Raw genomic sequence first — 27,772 nt, forward strand, 5'->3', positions numbered from 1 at the left:
CCTTGGCTGTAACAGTTATGGCACTGCGTCCCCCAGCCAATGGCAGAATCTCTGAGACACCCCTTTCCTTCTGCATAAGGCATGTTCAGGCTGTACCTGAGGACTCGTTAGGGATGTTCACCTGCCCCCGCGTGTCTTGGCCACCTGTGGACACTAGTGGTTTCCTTTCCCACTGGCTGAGAACAACTGCAGAGTCCTGGACCATATCTAAAGCAAGACCGACACAGTGCACGTGGAAAATGAGGAACCAGTTTATTGAACAGCTAAAGGGAGCAAAAATAGTGGATTGAGCTACATTTGTTACACACCAAGCAGGAAAGGCTACACCACTGCAAATGTCTCCCTCCCCCCCCAAGACGAACAGCCTAGCTGGAGGCCACGGCCAGGCTGGATTCATGTATGCGCTGGACATCAGTTGAGCCCAGTTTAGTCAAGTTAGCAGCTGCCCACCTTTAACCATCCATGATTGTCCTGGATGAAAATAAGTGTTCCTTTTACCCTCCTTTAAAAAAACGGCCTCCTTCCCAGGTAGAAGGCTGCTATCCTGTCGGATCTGCTTTCTTCCCTTTTAACTCATGGCCCCACCACCAAGTCTTGGAGCAGCTGCACTCCTAGTTAAAAGCATGAGCGCAGCCAGAAGCGTCCTTGTTGGGAGCAGACAAAATGTGTCAGATGTTCACATGTACACCATTCTGCTGGCTGTGTCTAGTCTCAGCCATTTCCTCCAGTGTTCCAGTTTCAAGTCGTGCTTTCTTGTTTTCCAGCAAGGCAATAGTCCCAGAATGTTAGAAAAGCACAGACCATTTTTTGCTCTTTGTGGCTGTTCTGGCAGTAGCAGCTACTATGGATGTGGAGAAATTCAAGGGGAAATGGTGATGTCCCATCGAGGGGTGGCACCACAGTGGGGCGGGACAGGTGTGCCACCAACTTCTACTTCCGCCATAGAACACGTGTGTCTCCAGTACAAGCTTGTAAAAAAATACTTTAACACAATATACTGTACAGAACTAGGATTTCACACGGTATATTACAATGCTAAAATATTTGTATAAATACTATACAGGCACAGAGTCACTCTATTAGAAAGGGCTCACTGATGGGGCCATTAAAAACTGCTGTGAGCATGCCCAAAGAGAAACTACTTCCACAGCAGAGAACACAAACCGTAATGACGGCGTGGATACACACGGGGTGCCAGAGGCGTATTTACAGTTCCTACTGACTGCGCCACAACAGGAGAATCTGAGCTACGCACGTGCGCGCAAGGCCAGCCCGGTGTCAAATGACATTTTCAAAGAACACTTTTGAGAGGAATTTTAGCACTTTGAAAACCAGCTCTGTAGATGGTTCTTCTCTGACCTAATCGGCCATCCCCAATGGGTCTGAGCCAGCACGCTTTCTCCCCTCACACACGCTCCCTGCAGCCCATCCGATGACGCACCCCACCCCACACCATCTGTTCCAGTCACCAGACACACCACCTGTGTGCCCTGTTGTGGTGAGTCACTGGTAGGCATTGAGTGCAAACAAGGCATGAGATGGAAGTACCTGGAGACCCAGCTCCAGTTCCAGTTCTGGGGGGTGAAAAAGAGGCAAAGGAAGGTAGAGGTGTGCGTGCATCCCGGTGCGCTTGTGTTCTGCCCCAGGAAGTGCTGTCTAATCTGGCATTTCAATGTTTAATTTGGGAGGTGGGAGGACGTACTTCCCAGGGCTCTGGGTGATAACTACCCTGGTCTTCTTTCGAAACAGAGGAGCGATTTTAGGAGGTTCTGGAACTGGGGTTTCTTCGGTTTCCTCGTTATCTTCATGATGGAGGTCGTAGGAAATGTTTCCGTATTCTCTCAAAAATGGGAAGATTTCAAGCAGGAACTGACAGAAATCCTTGCGAATACCAAACCACCCTGAAAAAGAAAAATGTACTTTTTCAAACACTAGCCTCCGCTGCATTTCATGTTATTTTTCCTTCCTGCATCAGAAGTTCTCTCCTGCTGTCTCAGAAATGAAAACTGAGCAAGGCCTCAATACCACTAAGGACAAGAAGTCAGATGTGAGCGTTCTGCAAGTGGGGTTCCCAAACCAGCTGTGCTAGTGTCCCTGGGGCCCTGATAGGGTTGCAATCTTGGCCCGGCCCAAGAATTCCTGAATCAGAATTGGCGGGTGGGGCAGTCCGCTTGCACAGGCCGTCCTGGGATTCGATGGGGGCTCCAGTTTGAGTACTGCCCTCAAATATCTGCAACATCTAGACTCTCTTGATATCCTTCCCCTCCGGGGATAAACTCATGTACGACAAAGAATGTCATCCAAGGAAAGCATGTTTGGCCCAGGCCAGGAGGTGGCCTGAGCTCATGGGGACACCTCAAAGCTACTTCTCTGAGGCCCGCTCTTCCTGTCCGTGTACCAGGGGACTATCAGCTCAGTGCTGGCTCTCCTGGGCCACGATACCCTGTTCCATTGGCTTCCAGAAGAACATGCTCAAGGATGACAAGCAAAGGAGCTTAGTCTATTGAGGAAGAGAGCTTCCTCAAAGATCACTTCAAATCTGGGTATCCTAGTGTGCAGGTGGAGGAAGAGAGAGCAAGGAGGGCAGCACCGTCAAGATCTGTGATGTCAGGTGTGACACTGGGGAAAGCGAGAAGGAAACAGAACCTAGGAGGACTCCTGGGGTTTGGTGGGTAAGGTGGATTTTCATCTAATCCTCAGGAGTCCCTGAGAAGGAGGTATCTTGATTCTCATGCTGCAGTGGATGGGACGGGGCTCAGAGAGGCTACCTGCCAGGGTCAGTCCTACTGCAAATCGCAGAACATACTCCTAGGGAGGCTGTGGGGCAGGGCCGGGAAAGCAAGGTTTACAGCACGTCCTTCCCTTGGAAGATTCCAGACCTTTCTCAGCACTAGCTAGCTTTCCCATGAAAACTCCTTAATTGGGGCCCTCAGGCTCATGCTTTCATAGAGCAGGGCTACATGCATGCATGCAGACAGACAGACACACAGGTCAAGGGCTTCTGAAAGGCTGAGTACCTACAGTGGTTCCCTCCCTTCTGTCCGAAGGTGGTTGCCATCAGAGTGATCAAGGAAAGCCAAAGGGGGACAAATATTGGTATACAGGAGAATGCATTGTGGCCGTCCAGTTTGTGAACCAGCAGGATCTAAGGAAAGAGCAACAGTTGAGGTTCTTTGATATAGCACCTGAAAATGGACAAGGTCCGAAGCCAGAGCACCCCTCCCTCGTCAGGTCTCAGAATGGGGAAAGTCAGCTCCACAGGAGACCACAGAAACTCTCTCCTCTGAGGGAAACAAAATCTGTCCACCTGGAAAGTTCCCAACACCAGCACTGTTATGGGAAACTCCTCCTGGTTTTGGTTGGAGGGGTCAACAGTGCTCATCCTGTAATTCTCCATGGAACTCACATATGAAAATGCAACATCCAACTTCCTCTTTCTAGAAGTAGACAAATTGATAGAGATGCATCATAGCCAGAAAGGTGCATTTCTCACTGCCGGTGCCCAGCCTCCCCAAAGAAATGACATTCTAAATCTGTCGTTCTCTTGGCATGCTCTCCAGGCTTATGTGATTTCCAGGGAGAACAGGCTGCCCTTATAGGTCCACACGGTGCTGTCATAGGGAAGGGAGGCCTTGGGGGCCTTGGAATTTCTGGTGTTGGGAGCTTACCTCAAAAGTAAGGAGAGGCACGACAATGGTCATCCAGCTCAGTGCCATTGTGATGTGTGTCCTTCGTTGTTCTGCAATCACGTCCATGGAGCGCAGGAACAGGACAGACCACACGATGTAATAGAGGACCACCAGGCACAGAAAGGACATGAGAATCCACAGCGGGACACACACAACCTGAGGGAAGGAAGAGAGAAGAAATGTCTCTACGGTCATCTACTTGCGCCCCAGCCTCTGAGGGGAGGCGGAGCCAATCCCTTGCTTGATCTCTGCAGCGAAGACAGTGCCCCAGCCCCCAGGGAAATGGGGCAGTGCTGTCAGCGCCACGCACACTTGCCCCATCTCACCCTGACGTCCCCTATTCACAGGCCATTTCCCCATCCTGCCGGAGGTACTTTGGCCCGACTGGGGAATGTGCTCCCTGGAAACTTCAGCTTCCCAGAGTACAGAGACCCTCTGCTACGTCGCACACTGATGCTGGGAGGGCTCCGCTACCTGGTCCCTGCCACCTCCCCCAGACGGGTTCCGTGTCTGGTGCTGTCGTACCAGAAAGACCTTGTTTCATGCCCCCACGAGCCCACAGGCTAAGTCCTGGGGTCCTTATGATCTCTCCTCCCCTTGTACGGCCCACTTGGGACACGTCTGTTAGCCCTTTGTCTTGTGCTATCAATCAGTTAAACTGACAGTTTTCTTTTGGTGTACAGTTCTGATTTTTCATACATATAAGCATCGATCTGCATAGCCCCAGGCAGGACACAGTTCCTTGACCCAATACTCCCTCATGCTGTCCCTTCACTGTGTCACACCCTCGCCCCACCCATAACCCCTGGGAACCACTGATCTGTTCTTTATCAGCACACTTTTGTCTTTTCAAGAATGTGCTACAGATGGAATCCTACAGCACGTCTCCTTCTGAGACTCCCTTTTCTCAATCAGCAGAATATCTTTGAGATTCTTCCAACTTGTGTGTACTGACAGGTTGTTCCTTTTCATTGCTGAGTGGTGTTCCACTGGATGGACGTACCATAGCCTGTTCATCTAGCCACCCGTGGAAGGAGATTTGGGTGATTTCCTGCTTTTGATTATCACAAAGCTGCTATAAACACTTTTTTTGTGTGTGGCTGTATGTTTTGACTTCTCTAGGAAATACCCAGGATTGGCAGTGCTGGGTGACATGATAACTCCATGTTTAACTGTATAAGAAATTGACAGACCATTTTCCAGAGGGCCTATACAATTTGGCATTCCCCCTAGTGACATGCGAGTGTCCCCGTCCCTCTGCATCCGCCCCAGCACTTGGTATTATGGTACCTCATCCTGGTTTTTATTTGCCTTTCCCTAACGTGTAACGATGTCCTTTCCACGTGCCCATTCAGTATATGTATATCCTCTTTGTGAATGGTCTGTTCGGGTCTCCGATTTGTCAATTTTCAAATTAGGTTGTCTGGTTTTTATTTTGAAGTTTTGAGAGTTCGTTAGATGTTCTGGATACAAGTTCTTGGTCAGACATGTGCTTTGCAAATATTTTCTCCTAGTCTGTGGCCTATCTTTTCATTCATTTCATTTCACTTTTGAGCTCCTTTTATGGACCATGTAGTTGGTGTCATTTCCAGGAACTCTTCACCTAACCCCAAGTCCCAAATATTTTCTCCTGTGTTTCTTCTACCAGTTCTTGGCTTTTATTTGTTAGACCAATGACTTGAGGTGGTGTATGATTTTTAGTCCTGATATCTTGGTGTTCCTGGTCAGAGGCTTTGCTGTAAAGCCTATGCAAAGCCTCTTTCCTATGATCAGACTCTCATTTAGTCGCATGCCCCTCGTGAACAGAATGGTAGTGCTCATAAGAACCTCATTTGGTCTCTCTTGATCATTGTGGGAAACGTGCCATCAGGCTGCTTCATCTGCTGGGACCTGCACAGGATCGGGCCTGGAAAAATCCCTCTGTTCACCTACAGAAAACATTCACATTCCTATTCTTGTTTGTTTTACCCCCTGACTGTACCTTACACTAAAAATTTGGTCTTACCAAGATTTGTTTCCTCTGTGTCACAAGACAAAGTTTTAAACCCAAATTACAGTTCTTAAGATACAGTTCCCTGAAGATGTAGGATGGGTGCCTGGACAAAATAATAGACAATTTTCTATTATTTTCTCAAAAACTTGGGGGAGAAGTGATGAGTTTTGCTTTATTCACTGTAGAGGCAACATACATTCCCTTATTTTCCTCCCTGTCACCAAATGAATATTTTCTTTTTTTACTATATGTTTTTTTACTTTTGTTTTTTTAAACGTAAACCATTTCCATTACAGAAAATGTCTTGTGTGCAAAAGTACATATCAAGCAGCAGGGGGAAGAAAAACACCTGCATGACCTCATCTGTCAGAGGCAATGTAACTTTTCTACCTTTATTCTCATCTTCTTTCTATGCATTAATAGTTGAAACCATAGCATGTCCTCTAATTTGTATTAGGTTGGTGCAAAAGTAACTGCAGTTTTTGCAATTATTTTTAACCTTTTAAACCGCAACTACTTCTGCACCAACCTAATAGCTTGTTGTGTGTGTGTGTGTGTGTGAGTGTGTGTGTATCCACCTATCCACCCAACCATCTTCTTTCCTTCCTGCCTCCCTTCCTGCCTTCCATATGCACAGTCAATATTGACCAAATACTCATTAACTGAAGTCACAGGTTACAAGCATGACTCAGACCTCGCCCTTGGCAGGAGTATAAATTCACACAGCTTTCATGAAAAGCAAATTGGCAGTACAGTCTGTATTTCAAAACCTCAAAAAGTTCCCACCCTCTGGCCCCAGTAATACTGCTTCTGGAGTATTTCCCAAGAAAACAATGGGAAAAAATCAGGCAAAGATTTTTATGCACAAAAATATATGCTGCGGCACGATTTATAATCGTAAAATACTGATAACAACCTCGATATTCAGAAATAAGGGTGGTTTGGTAAATGCATTTGAAGAATATTTTCTATCAATTAAACACTTATGTTTTTAAAGACCTTTTATTGACATGGGAAAATGTTTATGATACAACATTAGAACAAAAAAGCAGGATACAAAATTATGTACATGATATGATGGTAACTTTTTTTAGAAAACAATAAACCCCAAAACAAGGAAACAAAAAACACTAACTGTCTTATCTCCCAGTAGCTCATGGGTGGTTAATATTCTATTACCTAGGTTTATCTGTCTTTTCCAAGTTTTCTACAATGAACACGAATTACTTTTGTAATAAAAAAAGAAAAGTTTATTTAAGGATTTAAAAAGTTACATACAAGCCAGGGCCAGTGGATGATCTTGTCCAGTCTTAAGGCAATGAATATAAACTGGAGAATGTTGACAGAACACAGGATTTCTAACTAAAAATGAAGAGAAGAATCAGTTAAACAAAGTAAAAGTTTGCCCGATACTGCAATTACTTGGCTAGCACACTAAAAGGCAATGCAAATTACAATACGGTAAAAGTTTTATTAAGTTACACTGGGACCACCTGATTTTCAGCACCAGAGGTGTGAACCTGCTCCTGGCCTTCTGCCTTGTACCCTCTGCTCAGCGGCTGCCCTGTCCTTTATGCTCGCCCAGGCAATGGCCTTGTTTCCAGGCTCACCAAGTGTGGAGGCAATCCACAGTAGACTCCCCAAGCTTCCGTCCTGCCCCTATCCACAAACACCTCTCTTCCTAACCACCCCTGTACTTCTTTCTTCTTGTACTCAGGACTCAGTCCTGTATTGCGCACCTTCCTTTCTGGCTCCTCAAGGACCTGGCACATCAAGACATCAGTTATACATTCTTTACTGCATCTTTAACCCCGCTTACTCCACTGATCCCTCCCAGAAACACAGGAACAAGTTCAACTCATTCCCATTACACACAAAACAACCACAAGACCAAATAAAGTCACCCTTCCCTTGATCCAGTATCCCCTCCTAGCTCTAGCTCTCTTTCTGTTACTAGGTGGGTGCAAAAGTAATTGCGGTTTAAAGGGTTAAAAATAATTGCAGAAACTGCTATCACATTTGCACCAAGCTAATATCATCAAACTTTGTGAGACATCATGGATACTTAAGCCCCATGGCCTACCCTGCCTTTCCAAGCTCCACACACTGTGATTTGGCCTCCACTCCCATGACCACCTGCAAACTGCTTTCCTCAAGGTCGCCAATAACCTCTGCAACATCAAACCACTTCAGTTCGCATCCTACTGGGCGTCTCTGCAGCAGCTGATATTGGTGACCACGCCTTCCTCCGTCTAGGGTCCCAGCATGCAATCTCACCCACCTCCTGGTGCTCTGACAATTCTTTCCCAGTCTCCTTTTCCTCTCCTGAAATGGGGATGCGCCCCAAAGCCTTAACCTCAGTCTTCTCTCCCCACTAGAGACACAAACACATGTGCGCTCACTCTGGCTCTGCTCTGGGGGTGGGGGAGAAGAAATGTCATCCACACCCCTGGTTTGCATTACCTCCTATTGGCCGGTTCCCTCATGTCTGTCTGCAACCTAGCCTTCATGCTGTGGCCCAGACCCAGATCTCCTCGAGGCACCTCAGAGGAAGCCAGTCCCAAACGGGGCTCATTATTCCCAGTACCTTTACCTCCACCTTGTCCCGCTCTGACAGGCCGCCCTCCCGCTGTCAGGTACCACAGTCGCCTAGTTACCCAAACCGCAGGCCAGAAAGCGTCCTACACTCCTTTCCCGCGCTCTCCGAGTCAGTCACCACACCCTTTCCTCTCTACCACGCAGCCTTGTCTTCACTCCCCTGCCTGCTCTCCCTCCGATTACTATCGCCTAGTCATGCCCTCCTCATCCCCAACGCCCCCAAACACTCCAGTGCTGGGGGCCGTCAGGTCCCCAGTGCCCTCCAGACGGTCTGCCGTCTGCCTCCAGTGCTAGCTGATGTTCGATGACTTGCCACTGCCCACAGAAGGAAAAGCACAATGAGGCCATTGGCTCTGGCCCAGAGCTTCTCCAAAGTTCCCAGTTCACAGGGCGTGTAGTGACTCAGCAATGCCTTCCTAGGCCTCTGGGCCAAAAGAAGTACCTAACAACGGTTCCACTGACTGAAGTCATTAGGTCTAAACTTAGTATTTGTGTCCCAAGTAGCCATCGATAAATGAATGAATGAATATACTAATACATAAACGAATGAATGAAAATCAAATCACTCACTCACCCACTCATTCCCTCACCTGAAGCAAACGAAACATATTTTCAGTTCATTCTTACATAAGCACCACTCATTCCTAAGGGGATGCGTGTGCCCACTGGATACCACACCATTTCTCAAGACATGTCCACCCTCGCTACTTGTTCTCCACATGGATTTTTGCATAGTACGACCTTCTCATGACAGCAACTGCCAACAACCCAGCTCCTTCCATGATGTCACTGAAAGGAATGGAATGTGACCTATAATAAAACCGTAAACCCCGTGGAGCTAGTGGTCCATGTGGTGTCCCCACAGATATGAGCTATCACTGCTTTCTCCTCACAAATGTCCAGTATACCAGTGGTGCCCCTGCGAGCTCACCACGATGCTTGGGGAACTGAGAAGATGGCCCCTACTCTGCCCAATCCATCTACACAGCCTCCCTTTCCCCCAACTGCCACAATGCCCTCCCTGCCACTTCATGCTCTAGGCATTCATTTGATTGTGGTAGAAAACATACAACAGACGTAAAACGTACCATTTTACCCACCTTTGTACAGTTCGGTGGCATTAAGTACATCAAACTGTTGTGCAACCCTCACCACCATCCACCTCCAGAACTCTCTGCAGTTTGCAAAACTGTGCTTCAGTCAGATGTGAGCCACCATAGTGCACTCAACACAACAGATTTTCTCCTGCCTCTGCCTTTGTATGCGTTGCTATTCCCTCTGCCTGGAAAATACCATTTCCTTCCCTACCTGCATAGGGCTCTCTGGCCAACCCTCACTCCTTCATGTCACTGTGTGAGCCTATCCCCAATCACCCCCTCGCAAATGCAGGTACTTCTCCTCCTGGGATACAGGGACCAAAGGGGAGCTCAACTCCTGGCAGGTGTTTCTTCTCATAGGTAGGGATGCCAAGAGCATCACTACACGAATGACATATTTTCGACAACTCTGCATTAGGCAAATACAGTTTCATGATCAATGCAGCCCTAGCCCTTGTGTATGCTTTGGCTTTCTAATAAACAAAGAAAGAAGTTTTCAGTTTTCTTAAACCTCCTTCTTAGCCCCTATCCAATGGTATTTAGGTAACTGTCTCAGTGCTTTTGAACCTGGGCGATGCTGCGCCCTTGGGGAGGGGTGAGGCGTGTGCAGGGGCGCTACTGGTTGTCACAAAGACTGGAGGGAGGGAGTGCCCCCACTACTATTTAGTGGGCAGAGGTCCTGCAACGCATAGGCCAGTGCTGTTCAACAAAACATTTCCTATCCAGAAGGTCAACTGCATACCCACAGCCCCCAGAGAAATGCTGAACCAAGTAAGTAATCTCTATAATGTTTGATCTCACTGATTGCGCTTAATGTAATCTTTTGCAAATGATTTTTAAAGCTTGGTTTTACTTCGTTTGCTCAGGTAATAGACACACATGCAAAGCAAGAGAGGCATAAAGTAGAGAGGTGAGGATGACTGGGGGAAATGTTATCTGTAAGAATGTAGGGAATACAGATTCAGGTGAAGATCGATACGGAATCTGGAGCTAGAGGAGAAATGAGTTTCGAAATGTGAATTTAGGAGATGACGTGGCAGTGGAGACAGAAAATGTAAACAAGATATTCAGAGGAAGTACACACCGTGAGGACAGAAAATGCCCAAAACTAGAATACTAACAAACAGCATCGGAGCCGAACACAGCGGTGGCCAGACTGGTCAGCAAAGGACTAGGGCTGCCAGGAGCTACAGTGTGGCTGGTGGCCAGAAAAAATGAGGACTGACAACGGCCTGCTGGATTTGGCCGGGAAGTGCTCAGTGCGTTTCGGGGTGTGCAGGGGCTGAGCGGGGAACCTTTCTGTGAATGAAAGGAAAAGGCACAGCAGCCAAACAGAGGACTGAGAGGGTTTCGCTGCTGTCATTTTGTTTTCTCTTTCCGGTAAGACAGACCAAAGTTACCTGAGAGAGTGCAATACGTTCAGGAGCAGATGCTTAGAGAAACCAGAGGGAGAGACGCTGAAGCGGGAGCTTGCCTGACCTGCCCCACGAAGGAGGATGGACAGGCAGGGAGCAGAGAAAACAGGTCAAGGTGGGGAATGACTCCTGGGGAACAGGGGGCGGGAGGGGGCACCATGCAGAGACAGACGGCTGGGGAAGGGGTTGCAGAAGAGCAGGGAGGATCTAGCTCAGAGCTTTTCAACTTGGCTTGCATTACTGTCCCCCTAGGAGTCTTTTTAGACATTTGTTTTCCTAGTCGCACTCCCTCATGAAATTTTCATACTGCTGGCAAGCTGCCGAGAAGGGGGGGCAGTACAGCGAAGTGGCTGGATTGTCCAGGTTTGGGGACGTGCAGGGAGGGTGCGAGTGAGCCCTCAGGGGTACCCCCTGCACAGTTCACAGCACCCTCTCCCCCAGCACCAGAAAAATCGTCCTTCCTCTTGGAGGCCAAGCCCATCCTGCTGTTTGGGGTTCTGTTCCCTCCGGTTTCCACAGACCTTTGCTTCCTCACCCTCCCGCTCCACAGGTGCCTTCCTCTCAAGGTTCACGTACCCTGAGCCACCCGCCAGCTCCTACCCTCCCTTTGAAGCCCAAGGCCATTTCCTTCTGCCACTCGTTACCCATGCAGCTCACAACAGAACGTTCCTAGTGTCCACTTCTCCGCTGAAGCCACGTGTGTAGAGCTGCAGGGGTGTAGGCCCATGGCTCCCGTGCGGTTCGCTGCACAGGATTCGGAGTCCAGCTGACTGCAGTGGGATCCCTGTCCTGCCCCACATGAGTGGCCGGGAGCAAATCGCTTACCTTCTCTGGGAAACAGGGATGACCCCTACGCCGACTTCACTGGGTTGTTGTGAATCCTTAATGAGCTATCACTGCATGCGAAGGGCCTAGCCCAATGCCTGGCACACAGTAAATGCTCAATAAATGTGATCTGTAATTATTTTCATTACTAGCATTAGTATTGTTAGTACTGCTTTTTAAAAAAATTTATCTGTGTATCCCCTATGTTTAGGCAAAAAGGGCTTGGTGTACAGCAAATCCTTGATAAATGTTTACTGAATGAGTAAATAAACATATAGGATAAGCTAACCGGACACCAGATGCAGTGTTGGAGCAGGGGGTCTGAGGCAGTGTGGTGGTTAGTTTCATGTGTCCTCTTGACTGGGCTATAGTAGCCAGTTTTCTAATCAAACCCTAATCTAGGTATTGCTGCGAAGGTACTGACTTTACGTAAAGGAGATGACCCTCCATGATGTGCGTAGGTCCCATCCAATGGGTTAAAAGGCCTTAAGAGCAAAAACTGAGCTTTCCTGGAGAGGAGGAAATTCTGCTTCAAGACTGGAGCCTCAACTCCCGCCCCGTGTCCAGCCTGCCAGGCTGCCCTGTGGATTTCAGAGTTGCCAGCCCTCCAATCACATGAGCCAGCTCCTTCAGATAAAGCACCTATCTCTGCATCTACACCTATACCTGCACCTCTCCTACTAGTGCTGTTTCCCAGGAGAAGCTTGACTGATACAGGTGGACAGGGGAAGACGTGAAGCTGTAAGAAGGCTGATGGTCTGGGTGAAAACAACCAGTGTTTTCACTGAGAGAGGGAAACAATGACTTCCACGGTCTTTTGTTTCCTTAGATACCCTGATCTAAAGCCAATGATCAATCTCTTCCTAACAAAGGGCAAGGAATCAACATTACAATCACTGACTATTCTGAAATCTATGAAATCTCACCTCCAGTGACCTGTCATGTCGAAAGCCCCAAACACAAGCTGCCACAGACACCGGGGAGACGAAGAACAGCGGCATGAAGACCAGGAGCCAGAAATGGTTGCCTCGCTCGATCCTGTCACAGACCAGCACTTCAAACATTAACAGGAGCAAGTGGATGCCCACTGCAATCAGCATGGCCTTGAACTCCACACACGTTTCTCCTTCTGCTCTAAAAAGGGACAGAAGAAGAAGGAAAAAAACAGCCTCAGTGCGGAATCTCCGTACCAAGCAAGCAGTCCAGGGCAAACACCACTTATGCTGATACTGAGTCGTATTTGTAACTCTGACCAAAAGTGAAGGAAATACCAAGTAGAAAGCTAACTTAATATTTAATAGGCGACCTTTCAACATCAAAGAACGACAAAAGTGAGCATTAAAATCAAACCGGCTTTAAAGTTTTAACTATATACGGATGATCTCAGAAGTAATGGCTACAGTTATTTTCCTGACAGTGGACACAAACACTTTTGTTCATACCGTTATATTCAAGTACTTCCAAGATTATTCAAGCTGATTGCTTCTATTGCTAAAAACTGACGAATGTCCCTTAAATCTCATGATCCTCATCTCTTAACAAATTAAAAACCATGTAAATAACATTTCATGCAGTGCTATAAAAATAACTCTAGTTTTACGAACAAGTGTGGGTTACATTTAAAGAAAGTTACAGTCACTATTGCTATGTGCTGTTTCAAAATACAAATAAAAAGTTTGAATGCCTTTTTATTTTCATTTCTATTCCATTAGGATGAATTAACACCTGCAGATGAAAAAGAGAAGAGCAAAAGAGTTAAAACTGTTCTTTTAAAACAATCCGTTTAATTAGCTAAGTACCATGCATGAACTTCACAGATTAACAATAAAAAAAGCATAAGGCCACTAATCAGGAAAATGCTTTGTAAAGCATTTGGAAGGCCTTCCACATTTCATTCAAAACGTAGATGAACATTTATGATCTGTCTCGATGAGGATAAATATAATTGAGTTTAGGATACAGAGAAAATGAGGCCAGTGGTTATTTCTATAGGACTCAACACTGTTCCCTTGAATATCGTTGACACCAGACGACACATCTGTACACTCAGGACATTCAACTATACACACACAATTCCTTTCCTTGCTCTAAAAACTTAAACCAAGAGAGAAAAGTTCAAATAGCATCTAAATATCAATTATATTTAAATATAATTGGAACCCAAAATATTCAATGATTTAGCGTTTCGTTCTTTTAGTAAACCTCAGATTTCTGAAAATATCTCATAAAAAAGAAAAGATTTGCAGCCATGCCGGTAATCCTTAAAAACAAAACAAAACATAAAAAACAATAACTTTAAAACAGCCACACACGAACGCTCCCCATCTGCCAAGGCTCCTCGTGTGGCTACTTTCAAGTTCTTAGATACGTATGCGGTGGTGTATTTTACATGATCTAAATCTTATTTTAATGTCACTAACCAAGAATTAAACAAGTTGAGGTGGTCCCAACTTCTACATTTTCCTCACATGAGCAGTTGCAGGTGTCCCCCTTTTTCTTCCCCACCTGTCCCCTAGGCATTCCTTCACTCCCCACCTTCCTGGTGAAGGTTCAGAATAGCCCCCCCTCAGTTCCTCATTCTTCCCTTTCGGAAGTTCCGGTCTCTGCAAGGGAGAGAGGGGAGACTCACAGGCCCCAGTAGCTCCAGGCTACTCGCTGGAGTGAGCCAACTCCAGGAACTTGGAGCAGCTGCGCCAGCCAAGAAGAAAGGCCCTGCTCTCCTGCACAGCATCTGGGGCTCATCTCTCCCCGTCTCAGGCACTCACTGTTTCCTGGCCGAGCTACCTCCCCCACACTAAGAACAGCCCTAGAATCCCAGGACTAGGAAACTGGGCCAAGGGGAGCCCCAGTTCCAGGACTGAACTGGAGATGGCTCTATCCCTGATGACCAGAGCTACAACTCTGGATAGTAGAACTGCTCCCACCAACGTGGGGGCTTCATACTTCTGAGTCTAACACGGCAGAACAGTTCTCTATTTTTCATGTATTTTAGGTTACATAGGCTTTTGTGGGCTGGCTGGGAATGGAACCACCCAAAATAACACCGCTTTTGCAAGAAAGTGCATATCAAACACCTAAGTTTAAAAAAACTTAAGACTAGAGTTCAGTTTGCCTGTATTATAGTTCTTATCAAACACTGGATAGGTAGAAAACAAAATAGTCCTTACTTTACCCGAAGTGAAAAACAAGATATTGCTCCCTCAGGATAGAGACCAAAGGGTTTTATCGTGCAGTATTACCGATATTGGGGATTTCGTGCCCAGACTCCAGTTCCAACTGAGGCTCCAACAATGACCATTAACTTCCACAGCCATATTGGCGCAAAGACAGCCCAGTAACTCCACTGAATGATGCCATCCAGACGAAGGGCCAGCAGCACAGAGAACAGCAGCAGACAGGCATAGATGAGGAATTTACTAGGAGAGAAGTAAAATGATTAAAGAGGATTCACATTTACAAATGTGTGATACTGACGTGAGGAGTAATAACAACAGGATTTTTCAGCACATGAAAAGAGCCATTAATTCAACGATCGCTTACTGAAAAGTTCTATGAAGTAGAAATACTGTGCTGGGGATAAGAAAAACATAAAGAAAACTAAAATCAATTCCCTGTTTTCCCAGGGTTCCTGTAGGAGGGACTCCACACAGAAACATACTGTGTTTCCCCGAAAATAAGACCTAGCCAGACAATCAGCTCTAATGCGTCTTTTGGAGCAAATATTAATATAAGACCCAGCGTTCCCAGTGTTATTTTACTATGATATAAGACCCGGTTTTCATAACATAACATAACATAACATCACAACAACACAACACAACACAACACAACACAACACAACACAACATAACATAACATCTATGTCTTACATTAATTTTTGCTCCAAAAAATGCATTAGAGCTGATTGTCTGGCTAGGTCTTACTTTCGGGGAAACACAGTATTTTGTCTCGTGGTATTCTCATCTACAAAAATAAAAAATCCAGGTAATATGTACCTCATAAAGTGGTTGTGATAGTGAATATGAAAAGTGTTTCGTGTAAAGCATTAAATTAGTGGTTCTCAAAATGTTTTGTATCAGGACTCCTTCACAATCTTAAAAATTACTGAGGACCCCAAAGAGCTTTGCTTATATGGGTTATACCAATCGCTTTTTACTATATCAAAATGTAAAACTGTTATTTAAATATATTTATTAAATCATTACAAATTAATTCATATGACACAAGTAAAATAGTTTTAATAAAAAAACTATTTTCTAAAATTGTTTTTATAGTTTTGCAAATGTCTGGCTTCACAGAAGTCTCCTAAATTCTAATAGACACATCTGCACTCATTCTGTTGCAATATGTCATTTTAGTTCAAGCGTATTTTTAAAACCTGGCCTCACAGAGATACGCAACTAGAAAAGAACTGAGCATTTTAACAGCTCTTTCAGATAATGGTGGCTATTCTTTGATAGGACACCGAAACTCAACAAGTGGTACCTTCTTGAAGGTTGACTATGGTGTGGAATCTAAAACCCTACCAATGAACTTTTGGACAATATTGATTCACTAAATAATTAAACCTTTCAAATGTTGACACATTTCACTATACAACAGCAAAAAAACCACATTACTTATTAGCACAAGCCACTTTACCAGAAATATTTTATTTATTGGGAGGCTGTCAAGCGCATGGTGGTGGATATAACTTTTCAAAAATTGTAATCTTCCCTTGAAAGCTCAAATTCTACCATTTGCAAAAACCACCATCAGTTGGATTCCTCGAAGTGACAAGTTCACTTGCATTGTTTTTGAGAAAATGTCTGTCAAACAACCTAATACAAATAACCACAGTCCCAGGTAAAAATGGTGTTCCATGAAAACAGCAGCTTGCAGCCTGGGCGTACAAGTGTTTTTCCTTGAGCCAACCAATGTACTTCAATATACAGCAGACGGCCTTTATACATTCTTATTTCTTCACACAGAACATTAAAATCGATATGCACTCAAGGGTCAAGATTGAATGACATTAATATTTTCTTCCTGCTTTATCAAGGACATTGTAAGTGAAGCTGGCTTTTTTGGTTGTTTTTTCTAACTGCGAGCACACTAGTGAAAAATGCAATGACGACTAGTACAGTTTTGTGTCACCAGCCTGATTTGTGCTCAGGTGCCAGCATTTGACCCACTGCTGCTTTTGCACCATCAGTGCAAGCATCAACCCAGAGAAAGAGGCAAAGAATGTCTTACTTAGTATTACTATGAAAAGTTTTGACCTTACAGACCCCTGGAAAAGTCCTTGAGGCCCCCCAGGGGTCTGTGGAAAATACTTTGGTAACTGCTGCACTAAATACATGTTACTGATGACTAATAACGTTCAAAAACAAGGGGTGGCCTTTACATGCTGCTACAAATCAAAAGAGCTACCGCTGAAAGATGCCAGCGTAAGAATGACTTCATCCCTAGACTTTGGACAAGAAAAGGGGGGATTCCCAAACTAAGAGAATTGGAGTGAGCACCACAAAGACAGAAAGTCAACAGCTGAAATGACTTTTTCTCTCTGAAAGCACAGGGAGATATCACAAAATCTAGAAAATCAGAACCCATATGTCAACCAAATTTGGCTACATGTATCATTACCAGAAACAATGGACTTGAAAATAGACAGAATACGAGTATTTAAAAGAAATAAGTGAGTGAGAAGATTAACAAAAGCAAAGGCAATTATAAACATAGGGTCATACATACATTGGATAATATGTAGAGGTAAAATTTTTCTAAAGGAGTTTCAGACTATAAAAAAAGTAGATGAGGTGGGGAGAGGTAAACCCTGTAAACTAAATCCATTATCTTCCCTAAAAGACAGTTTGCTTATTTAATAGAGGAAAAGAGTAGTGAAAATAATGACAATAGAAGTACCAAAATGTTTTAAATGTTGGAAAAGTGATTGTTTTATTATTTCTGACATAAAGGAAAATTAAGAGTTCTGGGTCTATTACATGAAAAACGAAAAATAGGAAAGAAACAAGATGAACTTACAAGAGGACAAATAATACAACAAATATAATTCCTAATTCAAACACTAGGGTTGGAAAAATAGAAATCGGAAGGAAGAGCCTTGTATTTGTTTTCTACTGCTGTCATACAAAATTGCTAGTAATCTAGTGGCTTAAAAAGCACAAACGCATTATGTTTACTGTTCTGGATGTCAAAAATCTGAATTGGGTCTCACTGGGCTGAAATCAAGGTGTGCCCAGGGCTGGGATCCTTCCGGAGGCTCTAGAAGAGAATGTTTCCCTGTCTTACCAGCTTCTAGCGGCTGCGTCCTGCCCCTTGGCTCATGGCCCCTGGCTCCAGCTTCAAAGCCAGCAGTGGAGTGTCCAGTTCTCCTCACATGGACTCACTCTGACCTCTGCTGCCCCCCCTCCTACATTTAAGACCTGTGATTATGGGCCAAGCCAGAGGATCCGGAATAATCTGCCTATTTTCAGGTCAGCTCATTAGCAACCTCAATTCTACCTGCTACCTTAATTTCTCTTTGCCGTGTAACAAACATATTCCCAGGTTCCAGGGATTAGGATGAGGGCATATTTGTGTGTGTGTGTGTGTGTGTGTGTGTGTGTGCGTGTGTGTGTGTGTGTGTTCATTATTCTGCCTATCCCAGGCTGATAATGAGAAAGGTCACTTACTGGATTGAAAAATAAAATCTAAATGTGTTGCATTCAAGAGTCACACTTGCAACCAATGTCAAAAGTCAAACCAAGTACAAGAAAGCTAAAGACAAATGTTTATCATGCCTGGGTGAGGACACGAGAAGCAGTTTACTAGTACAGTAATTTGATAAATTAGATTTCCAAACAAAAAGTATTAGTAAAATGACTAATCAGGAAAAATCTAAATAATGAAAACCTAGCAACATGACCACAGAATATGGAAATAGCATGACAAGTGTTCTTTTAAGAATATACAGAGATGTGTTCACTGTGGGCTTCTACATACCACTATTAAATCATCACAAATAAAGTACACAAAGTTCCTAAGGAAACTATGGAAGGAACACTCAAGTAGATAAAAATAGCATGGTTCTATTAAGAGAATTAAGTAGCAGGACAAAAAATATATAGAAACTTTCTTTACATGCATACAGATTTTTCCAGAGGGGAAAAGGGGATCATTGGGGCACTGATACACAATAAACAGAAATCTAATTAAAAATGTAAAATACTGTTTGAGTGCCTGCAATGTGTGGGATACACAAAGGTGAGAAAAAAAACAGCTTCAGCCCTGAAGATGCTCAAAGACTAATAGGAGCACAGGGCGGTGACGAATCCACAGGTAACTATATATACCACGGGAAACTGGTATGTGGCAGATAAACTGGGAAGGGAGGTGGGACTGGGGCAGTAGGTTGGGGATAGAGAATTCTAGATGAAGGGGATAAGATTTTTAAAAGTAGGAGACAGTCTTTTGTATCCCAGGAGACTGGAATCTGTGGAGTACATTCTGTGAAGTTTGGGGAGGTGGGGTGCTGGGGAGACGGGAGAAAAGGCACCTGAGGAAATAAGGGCAAGGCAGGCTCTGGTAAGATGGTTAGGGGATTTGAATATCAAAGTAAAGCCCTTGCAATGTATTAGTAGGCAATAGAAAGCCACTGAAGATTTTCTGAGCAAAAGGGTGACTGACAGAGGTATAGATGTGTGAGGTAGACTGTAATTGCTAGAGACTGGAGGCAGAAATTCTACCCAATTCATAATAAACTGACAGAAAATGGCCTAATCATATGGATCTTTTTCAATATTCATTTATTAAGTAGTATAGTAGCATTGAAGAGATGATTTGTGGAGCTTTATTTGAGCCTCAGGTTCCTCACAAGCAAAATACAGATAATACGACCTCTATCTACCAGGCAGCACAGAGGAAAGGATTAAAGAACTATCAGAAAGCACTTATAGCAAGGGCTTGAATCCAAGCAGGTAATACTTAAGGAATGTTAGTTTCCTTCCTTAAATAATGACTCAATCAAGGATGAAACACAACACTTCCAGGGAATATTTAAAATATATACTACTAAAACACAACTGAAATAGCAAAACACCTGGGCTGCTGCCAAAGCAAAACTCAGAGAAAATGTATCCACTGCAAAAGTGTAAATGAAAGCAAAAAAGAAAAGAAAAGAAAAAAAGAGGCAAAGGGAAAACTAGTGAACTGAGTTTCTAAGAAATGTTTTTTAAAAGGAGCCAAAATAGAAAAATAATAAAACTAAAAGTGGAAATACAGATTCAAAAACGGAATTGGTAAGTAGAACCAACTGCTGGTTCTTTGAAGAAAATGAACACACTACAAAGTTGATAAAAAAATTAATACAATCAGAAAACTTGAAAGTTGTAATTTATACACACAGCTTTAGTTGGAGGAAGAAGGAATAGTATCTGAACTATACCAATACATTTGAGACCGAGTAAAAAAAAAAAGACAACTGTATATCAAATAGGAAATTCCAAACCTGACTGGCAAGGAAAGAATATGATGCAGCAATAACACAGTGAGAGGAAAATTTATTTTTAGAAACGTCACAGTCAAAGCCTAAATTATAATACTTTGAGTTACTTTTCAAGAAATATTCAGACCAGAGTCCAAGTATAAAAATAAACTTCGCTTGATTCTCCACCAACCAGCAAATGGAGGTTCTACCTGGTATTTTGGCATTGGCCACTACTTCTAAATCTCATTTTCCCAATTACACTTCTAAAATGGATTTATTCCACTCGCATCTGAATTGGTAATGATAGTAAGCAATCACTGACTGAGTAGAGAGTCACATGGGTCAAACTACAAAGCTACTATCCTCTCTGAAATGTATATGGAGCTTTGGCTTGAGGCTTAAATTCCCTCTCTCTACTTTGGGGGGAAGGGAAAGGGATCACAGAGGGGAGGGAATATACCTAGTAAAGAGACGACTCTGTGAGGGTAAAAGTTCTAGTATCTGTTTCCTGCAAATCCAAAGAACGCACCTGGACTGTTTAGATCCTTCACTTTTCTCCGGTGAAAGCTGCTGACTTAACTGGAGCAGGCACACGAGCACGCACATGCCCACGTGTGTGCGTGTTCTGGGTGACACATCCCTGTGAACGCCTGTCTGTCTAACAGCAGACAGTGACTTCAATTGACAAACGACTAACTGACACTCTCCCAAATTGTTAAAGGGACTGCACCCCCCACACTGAGCAGACCCTTACTGACAAAATATAATGTCTTTTTGGGGCGATTTTAACTGGTTTTATTAAGATGACAAATGTTTAAGGGCATCTAACCAGTAGATATAAGAAAGCACAGAAGCCAAATAAAAACAAATCACTCTGAAGGAGGACTAGACAGAGCCCAGGCCGGCGTGAAGCTGAGTGATCGTGGGTGGGTGTGTCAATAATCAATTTTACCTATTTTAGCAGCTACCGTGTTTCCCCGAAACTAAGACCTAGACAGACCGTCAGCTCTAATGCGTCTTTTGGAGCAAAAATTAATATAAGACCCGGTCTTATTTTACTATTAAGACCCGGTCTAATATAATATAATACCAGGTCTTATATTAATTTTTGCTCCAAAAGACGCATTAGAGCTGACGGTCTGTCTAGGTCTTAGTTTCGGGGAAACACGGTACTATCAGGTTGTAGCTGACAAACTACAAATCGTCAGTTATAAAGAGCCTGTCTCTAGAGTTCAATTCAAGGCTTTCACCGTCAATTCTAGTCCCCTTGTACGGGTCTGACCTATGATCAGGGAAGGCGATGAGAAACCCCAAGCCCAATATTGGGGAGCTTAACTCCCAGAGTCCTAGGAAACCGTCGGAAACTCCTCCACCCCACTGTCTCTTCCCTACAACAGTCTCCAGTGGTACGTGTCTATTTGTACTCAGCATCACTCCTCAGCACGTTTACGAAATGCCTCAACATCCTGGCCTTCAAAGAACTCACAGCCAAGAAAAATATATGCGTAATTGCCAAGTAATGAGAATGAGATTTTTAAAACCAGAAAGTATGCATTCAAATGAGACTTGTCTCCATTCAACAGTCCCCCTGGGAGGCAACGCACTAACTCCACTTCATTGCTCAAACCATCTTTGGAGCCTGCCTCCTGGAATCGCGTGAGGCTGCAGTCTGTTCTCCCGAATAGCCTCAATGCTGTCAAACCTTCACCGAGAGGAGATTCGGTTTCTGGAAATGGCCCAAAGTCAGTCAGAGCCAAGTTTAGTGAATAAGATGTGTGATCAAACTAGGTGGCATTATTTTGGTTCAAAAATGCTATTTGATTATAAAGTGACAAAACTGATTTCCTTATATGTAACCTGACTCCACGGGAAAGTTCAGCTGTGCGACAAGCAGTATGAGCAATGGAATAGGTATATGTATATGCACACATTTCTCTTTTCCCTAAGTAACTTTTTTGAATGATAATACTCATTTGGATGCATCAACTCTCAAACTTTGTTTTGTTTAATCACTTACAACTCATAAATAGAAGGCGCCTTAGTATACCATACCTACTGTGGCATGGGGGGGGCTGTCACTAAATTAGAGAGGTAGCATGGTATGCAGGAAAGAGCACAGGCTTCAGAAGGAGACCAAGACTCGCTTTAGAATCCTGACTCGGCCGCTTGCTGCCTGTGTGACTTTAGGGAGGTCACAAGCTCTTGAAGACTCCGCAGAACAAGGCTGATAACTAACTTACAGTCTTGTCAAGATTCCAGATAATGGATTACCAAGCAATGACATCGTGCCTGGCACGTGGTACGTGCCCCAAAGGTGACAGCTATTATTAATAATAACCTCAGTATAATCAGAGCCTTTTCTTATTATAGGTGCTTTGAGATGACAGAATGACAGGTAAACAGACATTAGGGTGGTGAGTAGTTCTTCAACAATACCAACATACACTTAGCGCTGTTTAAAAACTGATACGTAAATAAGACTACAGGCAGGATTTTTCCATCACCTGACAGGCTGCCTGCAGGGCTCCCAGCACCCTGACCTTTCCCCAACTGTCTGAACATGCCAGGCCCTCCCAGGACCCCGTGCCTTTGCATACTTCGTCCCTCCTAAGATGCCTTTCCTGCCGTCTGGTCTGACAAAACCCCACAATGATATCCTCCTCTAAGATGGAGCTGTAGAACCTTCCCTGCCTGCTCTAGACAGAATTAGTGGCTCTGCGTCTGGTGCTCCCACAGCCTTTGGTTCCCATCTCTGGAATGCCTCATCCTGGGTTGAATGTGAATTTCTCTATTCATTTCTGTTGCTTCTGCTGGGCTTGAGCGTGGAGAGGGACCCATCCCGTTTCTTTTTGTACTTAGGCACCTAGCACACAGCGGGAACGCAGGAGGTGTTTGAGTAAGGAATGATTTAAATATAAATACTTTACAAACAGACTGTTAAAGGCCAGGTAGCTGCCTTTGGTTAACAATTACCAGCAATCACATTCATTTTTCTGACTTCACATAGGAGAGGAGATCCCTTACACAGACTCCAGAATGCCTTCAGAAGGGGCAGCATATGGAAGTTTCTAAACACTACCAAGCTCTTCAGTACTCCATGCCCACTTGATGGCACCCCTCAAGCAGGGTTCCTCGGCCTTTGTCCTGGTCCAGCACACCGGTGGGAGGCACTGCATTCACTGCGGATGACTCCAAAGGCCTAGCAGCTCTCACAGCCCTGGAGCACTGCCTGGCCACCGGGGCAGAACGGCCTTTCCTACGCCAGCAGCTCACCAAGGTAGCAGAAAGTCCCAGTGCTGCATGGGAGGGCAAGGTGCCAGCTGAATGCCACCTAGTCCTAGACCTCTACTCCCAGGAACACCTGGGAGTCAGAGTTTGCCAATTCTATAGACTTGGAATAGTGTGCCAATTCAATGCACAGGGCTCCCTAGCTGTGAGGAATCTTCAGGCATTCCGGGAAGGACTTGGTGGGTCCAGTGTGTGTGTTTCAGCCAGTCTTAATTATTGAGTAACTAAAAAGAAGTTCATGATCAACCAGTTCTGGGCCAGCTGGAAATAGGCAGAGGGTCAGCTGGTAGCCCTGTGCATCTGAGTGTTGACACTTGTGAATCATTCTCTGTCACTGCAGTTTTTCAGAGGCTGGCAGTACAGCAGCAGGTCCAACTCCCCAAGGCCAAAAGGTTGGAAAGGAGCTCTGGAGTCATGGCCCATGCCTTGGGACCCACCAAACCATGACAGTGACTATTTCTGCGACACACATAATACCCAAAGTAAAGGCAGCCACATTCCTCTTTCGTGTCATGGTCTTCCCTGTCTCTCTAACAGAATGGCTGCATTCTGAAGGAGGGAAGAGGGTGAAAGGAAAGAGAACCAGGCCACAGACCACCAGGAAAGCAGTGACTGAAAGACGCAGCTCTAGATTTCTCTTATAGGTTCTGGACAGTAATTCATTCATTCATTCATTCATTCATTCATTCATTCATTCATTCATACATTCATTCATTCCACAAATATTTACTGAGCCAGGTACTATTCCAGGCATGCAGGATACCATAATGAACAGTCATGACTCTGGCCCCATGGAACTTACAGTAGCAGAGTATAGTAGGGGAGCATTTAGGAAGGGAGACAGGCATTAATCAGATAAATATGCAGACAAATGTAAGTGTACAAATAAGCGTTATGATGGAGGAGTGAAGTATGCTACAGAGATTGTACAAACAGGGATTAGTGGACCTGGCCGGGGAAATCAGAAAAGCTTCCCTTAGCAAGTTTACAGGTGAGCTGGGATCTCAAGGATAAATTGGAGTCAGCTAGATCCAGGAGGAGAAGACAAGGAGAGGGAAACATTTCTGGCAAAGAGAACAGTATGTGTCAAAGTCCTGGGGTCAGAGGGAGCTATTGAACTGGCTCTGAATTACAGGCAGGGAGCAAGGCAGCAGCAATGAGGTTTGAAGCCTTGGCATAAGGTATCTCCTGTCTACACCCCTCAGTTTGCTTTCTAGCTGTCTGGAAGGTCCTTCTCATCATGGAACAAGGCTAAAGAACAATGTCAAAAACCAGGTATGCCCACGAGACCTGACACATCACTAGCTAAAAAATCAGACTTGCCAGTATTACCTGGCCACTGTCTTAGCCGTCACTCACTCCCATTGACTCAACACTGTGTCAAGAAAATAGTACCTTATAAAAGATTTTTCAGATAGCCATGCATTTCAACCCAGGTAGCCTTCAAGTGTTGATAAACATGCTGATGATGACTATAAATCTGTTCAGATACCTAATATTTCCCTGTTAATTTTCATACACCAATATTTTTTTGCGGGAGGGGAGGGGAAAAGCTACAGGAAAAAATGGTTAAGGGTGTTATCTATGCTGTACTATTTTGATTTGGCAACTCTGACAGACACTTAGATCACGCGAGGCAGTTCTTCGTAGCTTTGGAATGATCTGTTACCTTACCAAATAGTCCTGGAACTTTCTATTTGTAAAGCACCTTGCAGTCAATCATTAATTTGGCCTCCCTATCCTATTGAAACATTATACTCATTCTAAAGATAAAATGGACAGACAAGTGAGTGGCCGAAGGACACAATTTACTCATCTTTTTTGTCACCCTCACCAAACAATGTAGACACACAAGGTACGTGCAACTCTAACACCAATCCTGCTACCCTGCAGCCCAGTCCTAACCCCTAGAAGTAGCAGGAGAAGGCACTGCAGGTTGCTTTCCGTTACGTGCTCTCAACAGGCTCCTCTATGCAGAGTGCCTTCATGACCAGCAACGGTAATGACTACACTGCAATTGGGACACTGACGCTCCAGATCAGAATATGAACTTGGTAGTGCTCAACGAGGAATAAAAGCACCCAGGAAATCACAAGGGCTAGTAGCTTAAAATGTCACCGTCCCTAAGGAGACTGCACTCCCAACACGCATCCACTCCCAAGACGTCCTTTCATCCCCCACAAGCTGCCCAGACAGTGGTCTCCCCTGGGCTCCCACACAGTGCTGTATGTAAATCATCTATTTACATGCCCTTCTCCACCACCAAGCTGGGACCTCCCAGCATCCAAGGCACCTGCCATAGGACCCAGCATACAAAAGGTTTATTGAGTCCATGGCTCCCACCAGCAAATAAGGGAACTAGGTACTCCCTTCATAGAGCAGTGGACTTAAGAGCTCAATCGGGCCAACTTCTTTTCAGATGAGCAGAGAATCACTCAGTTGCATAGGGCCTGGTCTCCAATCCAGGTCTTAGGGCCCAGTTTAGTTCCTTAAATATTTCCTAAGCGCCTCTTATTTGTCAGACAAGCTGGGAGATGCTGGGGATAGTGAGTAGAACAGGAGATTGTCTCTGCTTCAGGGTGCTCACAGCCTGGGGGAGGGAACAGAGTTACAGAACACTTGGACAAGTGCAAGGACAGACACTTGATTCCTTAGCCAGTGTTCTCTCCACACTGTCCACTGGATATTCCCCAACTGGGAACTAGGACAGCAATATCTACTTCCTGCAAATAAACTTATAATGAACACAGGAGAAAAAGCGTATGGAAAATTGTCAGGTTCACCCCCAAAGGCATTATGTAAGGTATTGACCATACCCTGACACCAACTCCAAGGATTCAACGTTTCAGCTATCAGTTCGACAAAGAAGCAAACAAGGGAAGGATGGGCTTACCTCCAACGCAAAGCTGAAGGGCTGAGCGGACCTGAAGGCAACAGCTGGAGTGGGGGTTAAGGGTGGGCAGGCAAGTGAAATGGCCGTGGCGCAGGGAAAGGGAGCCAGGCAGCGGGGTGCAAGAAGCTGGAATGGAGAGGGGGAAGTTGGGACAGCAACGAAGGAGGGTAAACCAAGCGGAAACGGGTTCCCTCGGGGCCGGGCGGGGGGCCCTAGCCGGGAGGTTCTAGATGGCGCGGCGGGCCGGGGCGGGGGGCTGAAGGAACCGGGCGCAGGAGGAGGAAGCGGGCCGGCGCCGGGGGCCACAGCTGCCCCGCCGCCCGGTGCAGCACCGCGCCGGCCGCGCCTCCCCGGAACCGAGCCTGCGAGGTCTCACCTCGGGTTGAAGTCCTGGAAGAGGCCCCTCAGGTTCATGGCGGAGAACTTCACCGCGGCGGCCTCCTCCTCCCCCCGCCCCCCGCGCCGCGCAGACTGCGCGTTACAGCGGGTTCATGGTGCCCGCGCCAGCCGCGTCCCCGCCGCCTCCGCCGCCCAGAGAAACCTGAGCCACCGCCTCCCGCCCCTCCTTCCGGGCTTCCGTACGGCGACCGCGCATGCGCCCCAGGCCCCGCCCGGGCGGCTTTGGGAATCGCTGCGGGTCGCGCGTGACGCCACGCCCTGGCCCTCCGTCCCCGCGCGGTGGGCGGGGAGCTGGAGGCTGGGTGAGAACGGGGTCGGGGGAGGGGGCGGAGAGCCGAGTGGGGACGCGGACAGGGTGCAGGCCTGCGGGGAGGGAGCGGGCCGCCCAGGAGGCCCGCGCTGACGTCTTCCAGGACACCTGTCACCTTGGCTTGCGCTGCCTTCTGAAGATTTTCCCTAGTGAGCACTGAGCCTGGGAGCGTGGGAAGGGAAGGTGGTGGCCACAGGTGATACGTTGCATTTTGGCGATCTCTTTTCAGGTTTCACCTGTCAGATCTGTCAGTGACTCCAAAGTCGGTCTCCACTTCCTTCCCAACGCCCAGCCCAGCTCCAGGGAGATGGCTGGCCTTGCCAAATTCAGCAACACTGCATCAAAGCCATCTTCCCTCCCAACTGCCATTCCCTCCTGGGTTGCCTCTCCTTTGGTAGCAGACATATTCACTGGGGGTGGGGGATACCCAAATTAGAAACCTGGGGATCATTCTCATTTTGCTAAACTAGTTTAGAGACTCCTTGGCTCCTGACTAGACTTTTTGGTCCCCTCACACCAGACCTCTTCCACCCTTCCAGGCCATCATATTTATAACTGCCAGGTTCATCTTCATTGGGCAAGTCAACATCTTTGAGCCTCAACTTTTCTCCTCTGTAAAATGGACATGATAAAAACCTACTTCCTAAACTTGCTGGGAAGATTCAGTGAGATAGTGTGCATAATACCCTGCTTTATGCACGCTAGGTGCTCAGAGGATGCTCTTGCTATCTGATGCTCTTTCGATGCCTACCTCCTCAAGGAGTCTACTTATGGAATTGGAGAGCAGGACAAGCTCAC

At 45.6% G+C, this 27,772-nt stretch overlaps 1 protein-coding gene across 4 annotated transcripts; it reads right to left on the bottom strand.

The window, feature by feature from the left end:
• Positions 1-233: 233 nt before the first annotated feature.
• TMEM185A (transmembrane protein 185A) lies at positions 234-26,835 on the bottom strand. 4 transcript variants are annotated; one of them, XM_074323213.2, is made up of 8 exons: positions 26,642-26,790; positions 26,266-26,391; positions 14,857-15,033; positions 12,544-12,751; positions 6,961-7,044; positions 3,669-3,845; positions 3,022-3,145; positions 234-1,901 (listed from the first exon to the last, which is right to left on the bottom strand). In XM_074323213.2, the coding sequence occupies exons 3-8, from the start codon at positions 14,913-14,915 to the stop codon at positions 1,657-1,659; spliced, it is 897 nt and encodes a 298-aa protein (XP_074179314.1). In that variant the 5' UTR covers positions 14,916-15,033; positions 26,266-26,391; positions 26,642-26,790; the 3' UTR covers positions 234-1,656. The 4 variants fall into 4 exon arrangements, with proteins under 4 accessions (XP_074179314.1, XP_019568226.1, XP_074179313.1 ...); XM_019712667.3 differs by lacking the exon at positions 26,266-26,391 and having other exon boundaries at positions 26,642-26,835; XM_019712669.3 differs by lacking the exon at positions 26,266-26,391 and having other exon boundaries at positions 1,727-1,901; positions 3,018-3,145; positions 26,642-26,835.
• Positions 26,836-27,772: the final 937 nt, after the last annotated feature.

This window comes from Rhinolophus sinicus, chromosome 18, assembly GCF_057876585.1.
Source record: "Rhinolophus sinicus isolate RSI-liver-muscle chromosome 18, RSI-T2T, whole genome shotgun sequence".
Taxonomy (NCBI): Eukaryota; Metazoa; Chordata; class Mammalia; order Chiroptera; family Rhinolophidae; genus Rhinolophus; species Rhinolophus sinicus.

What these genes read in the sequence shown, in the direction of transcription:
- TMEM185A (XM_019712667.3), bottom strand. Translation starts at nt 26,679, where the DNA reads ATGAACCTGAGGGGCCTCTTCCAGGACTTCAACCCGAG. An exon ending in GCACGAAATCCCCAATATCG is followed by an intron (nt 12,752 to 14,856) that starts GTAATACTGCAC and finishes GTCCCTTTTTAG; the next exon opens with AGCAGAAGGAGAAACGTGTG. An exon ending in TCATCCACTGGCCCTGGCTT is followed by an intron (nt 3,846 to 6,960) that starts GTATGTAACTTT and finishes TCCTTCCCTCAG; the next exon opens with GTTGTGTGTGTCCCGCTGTG.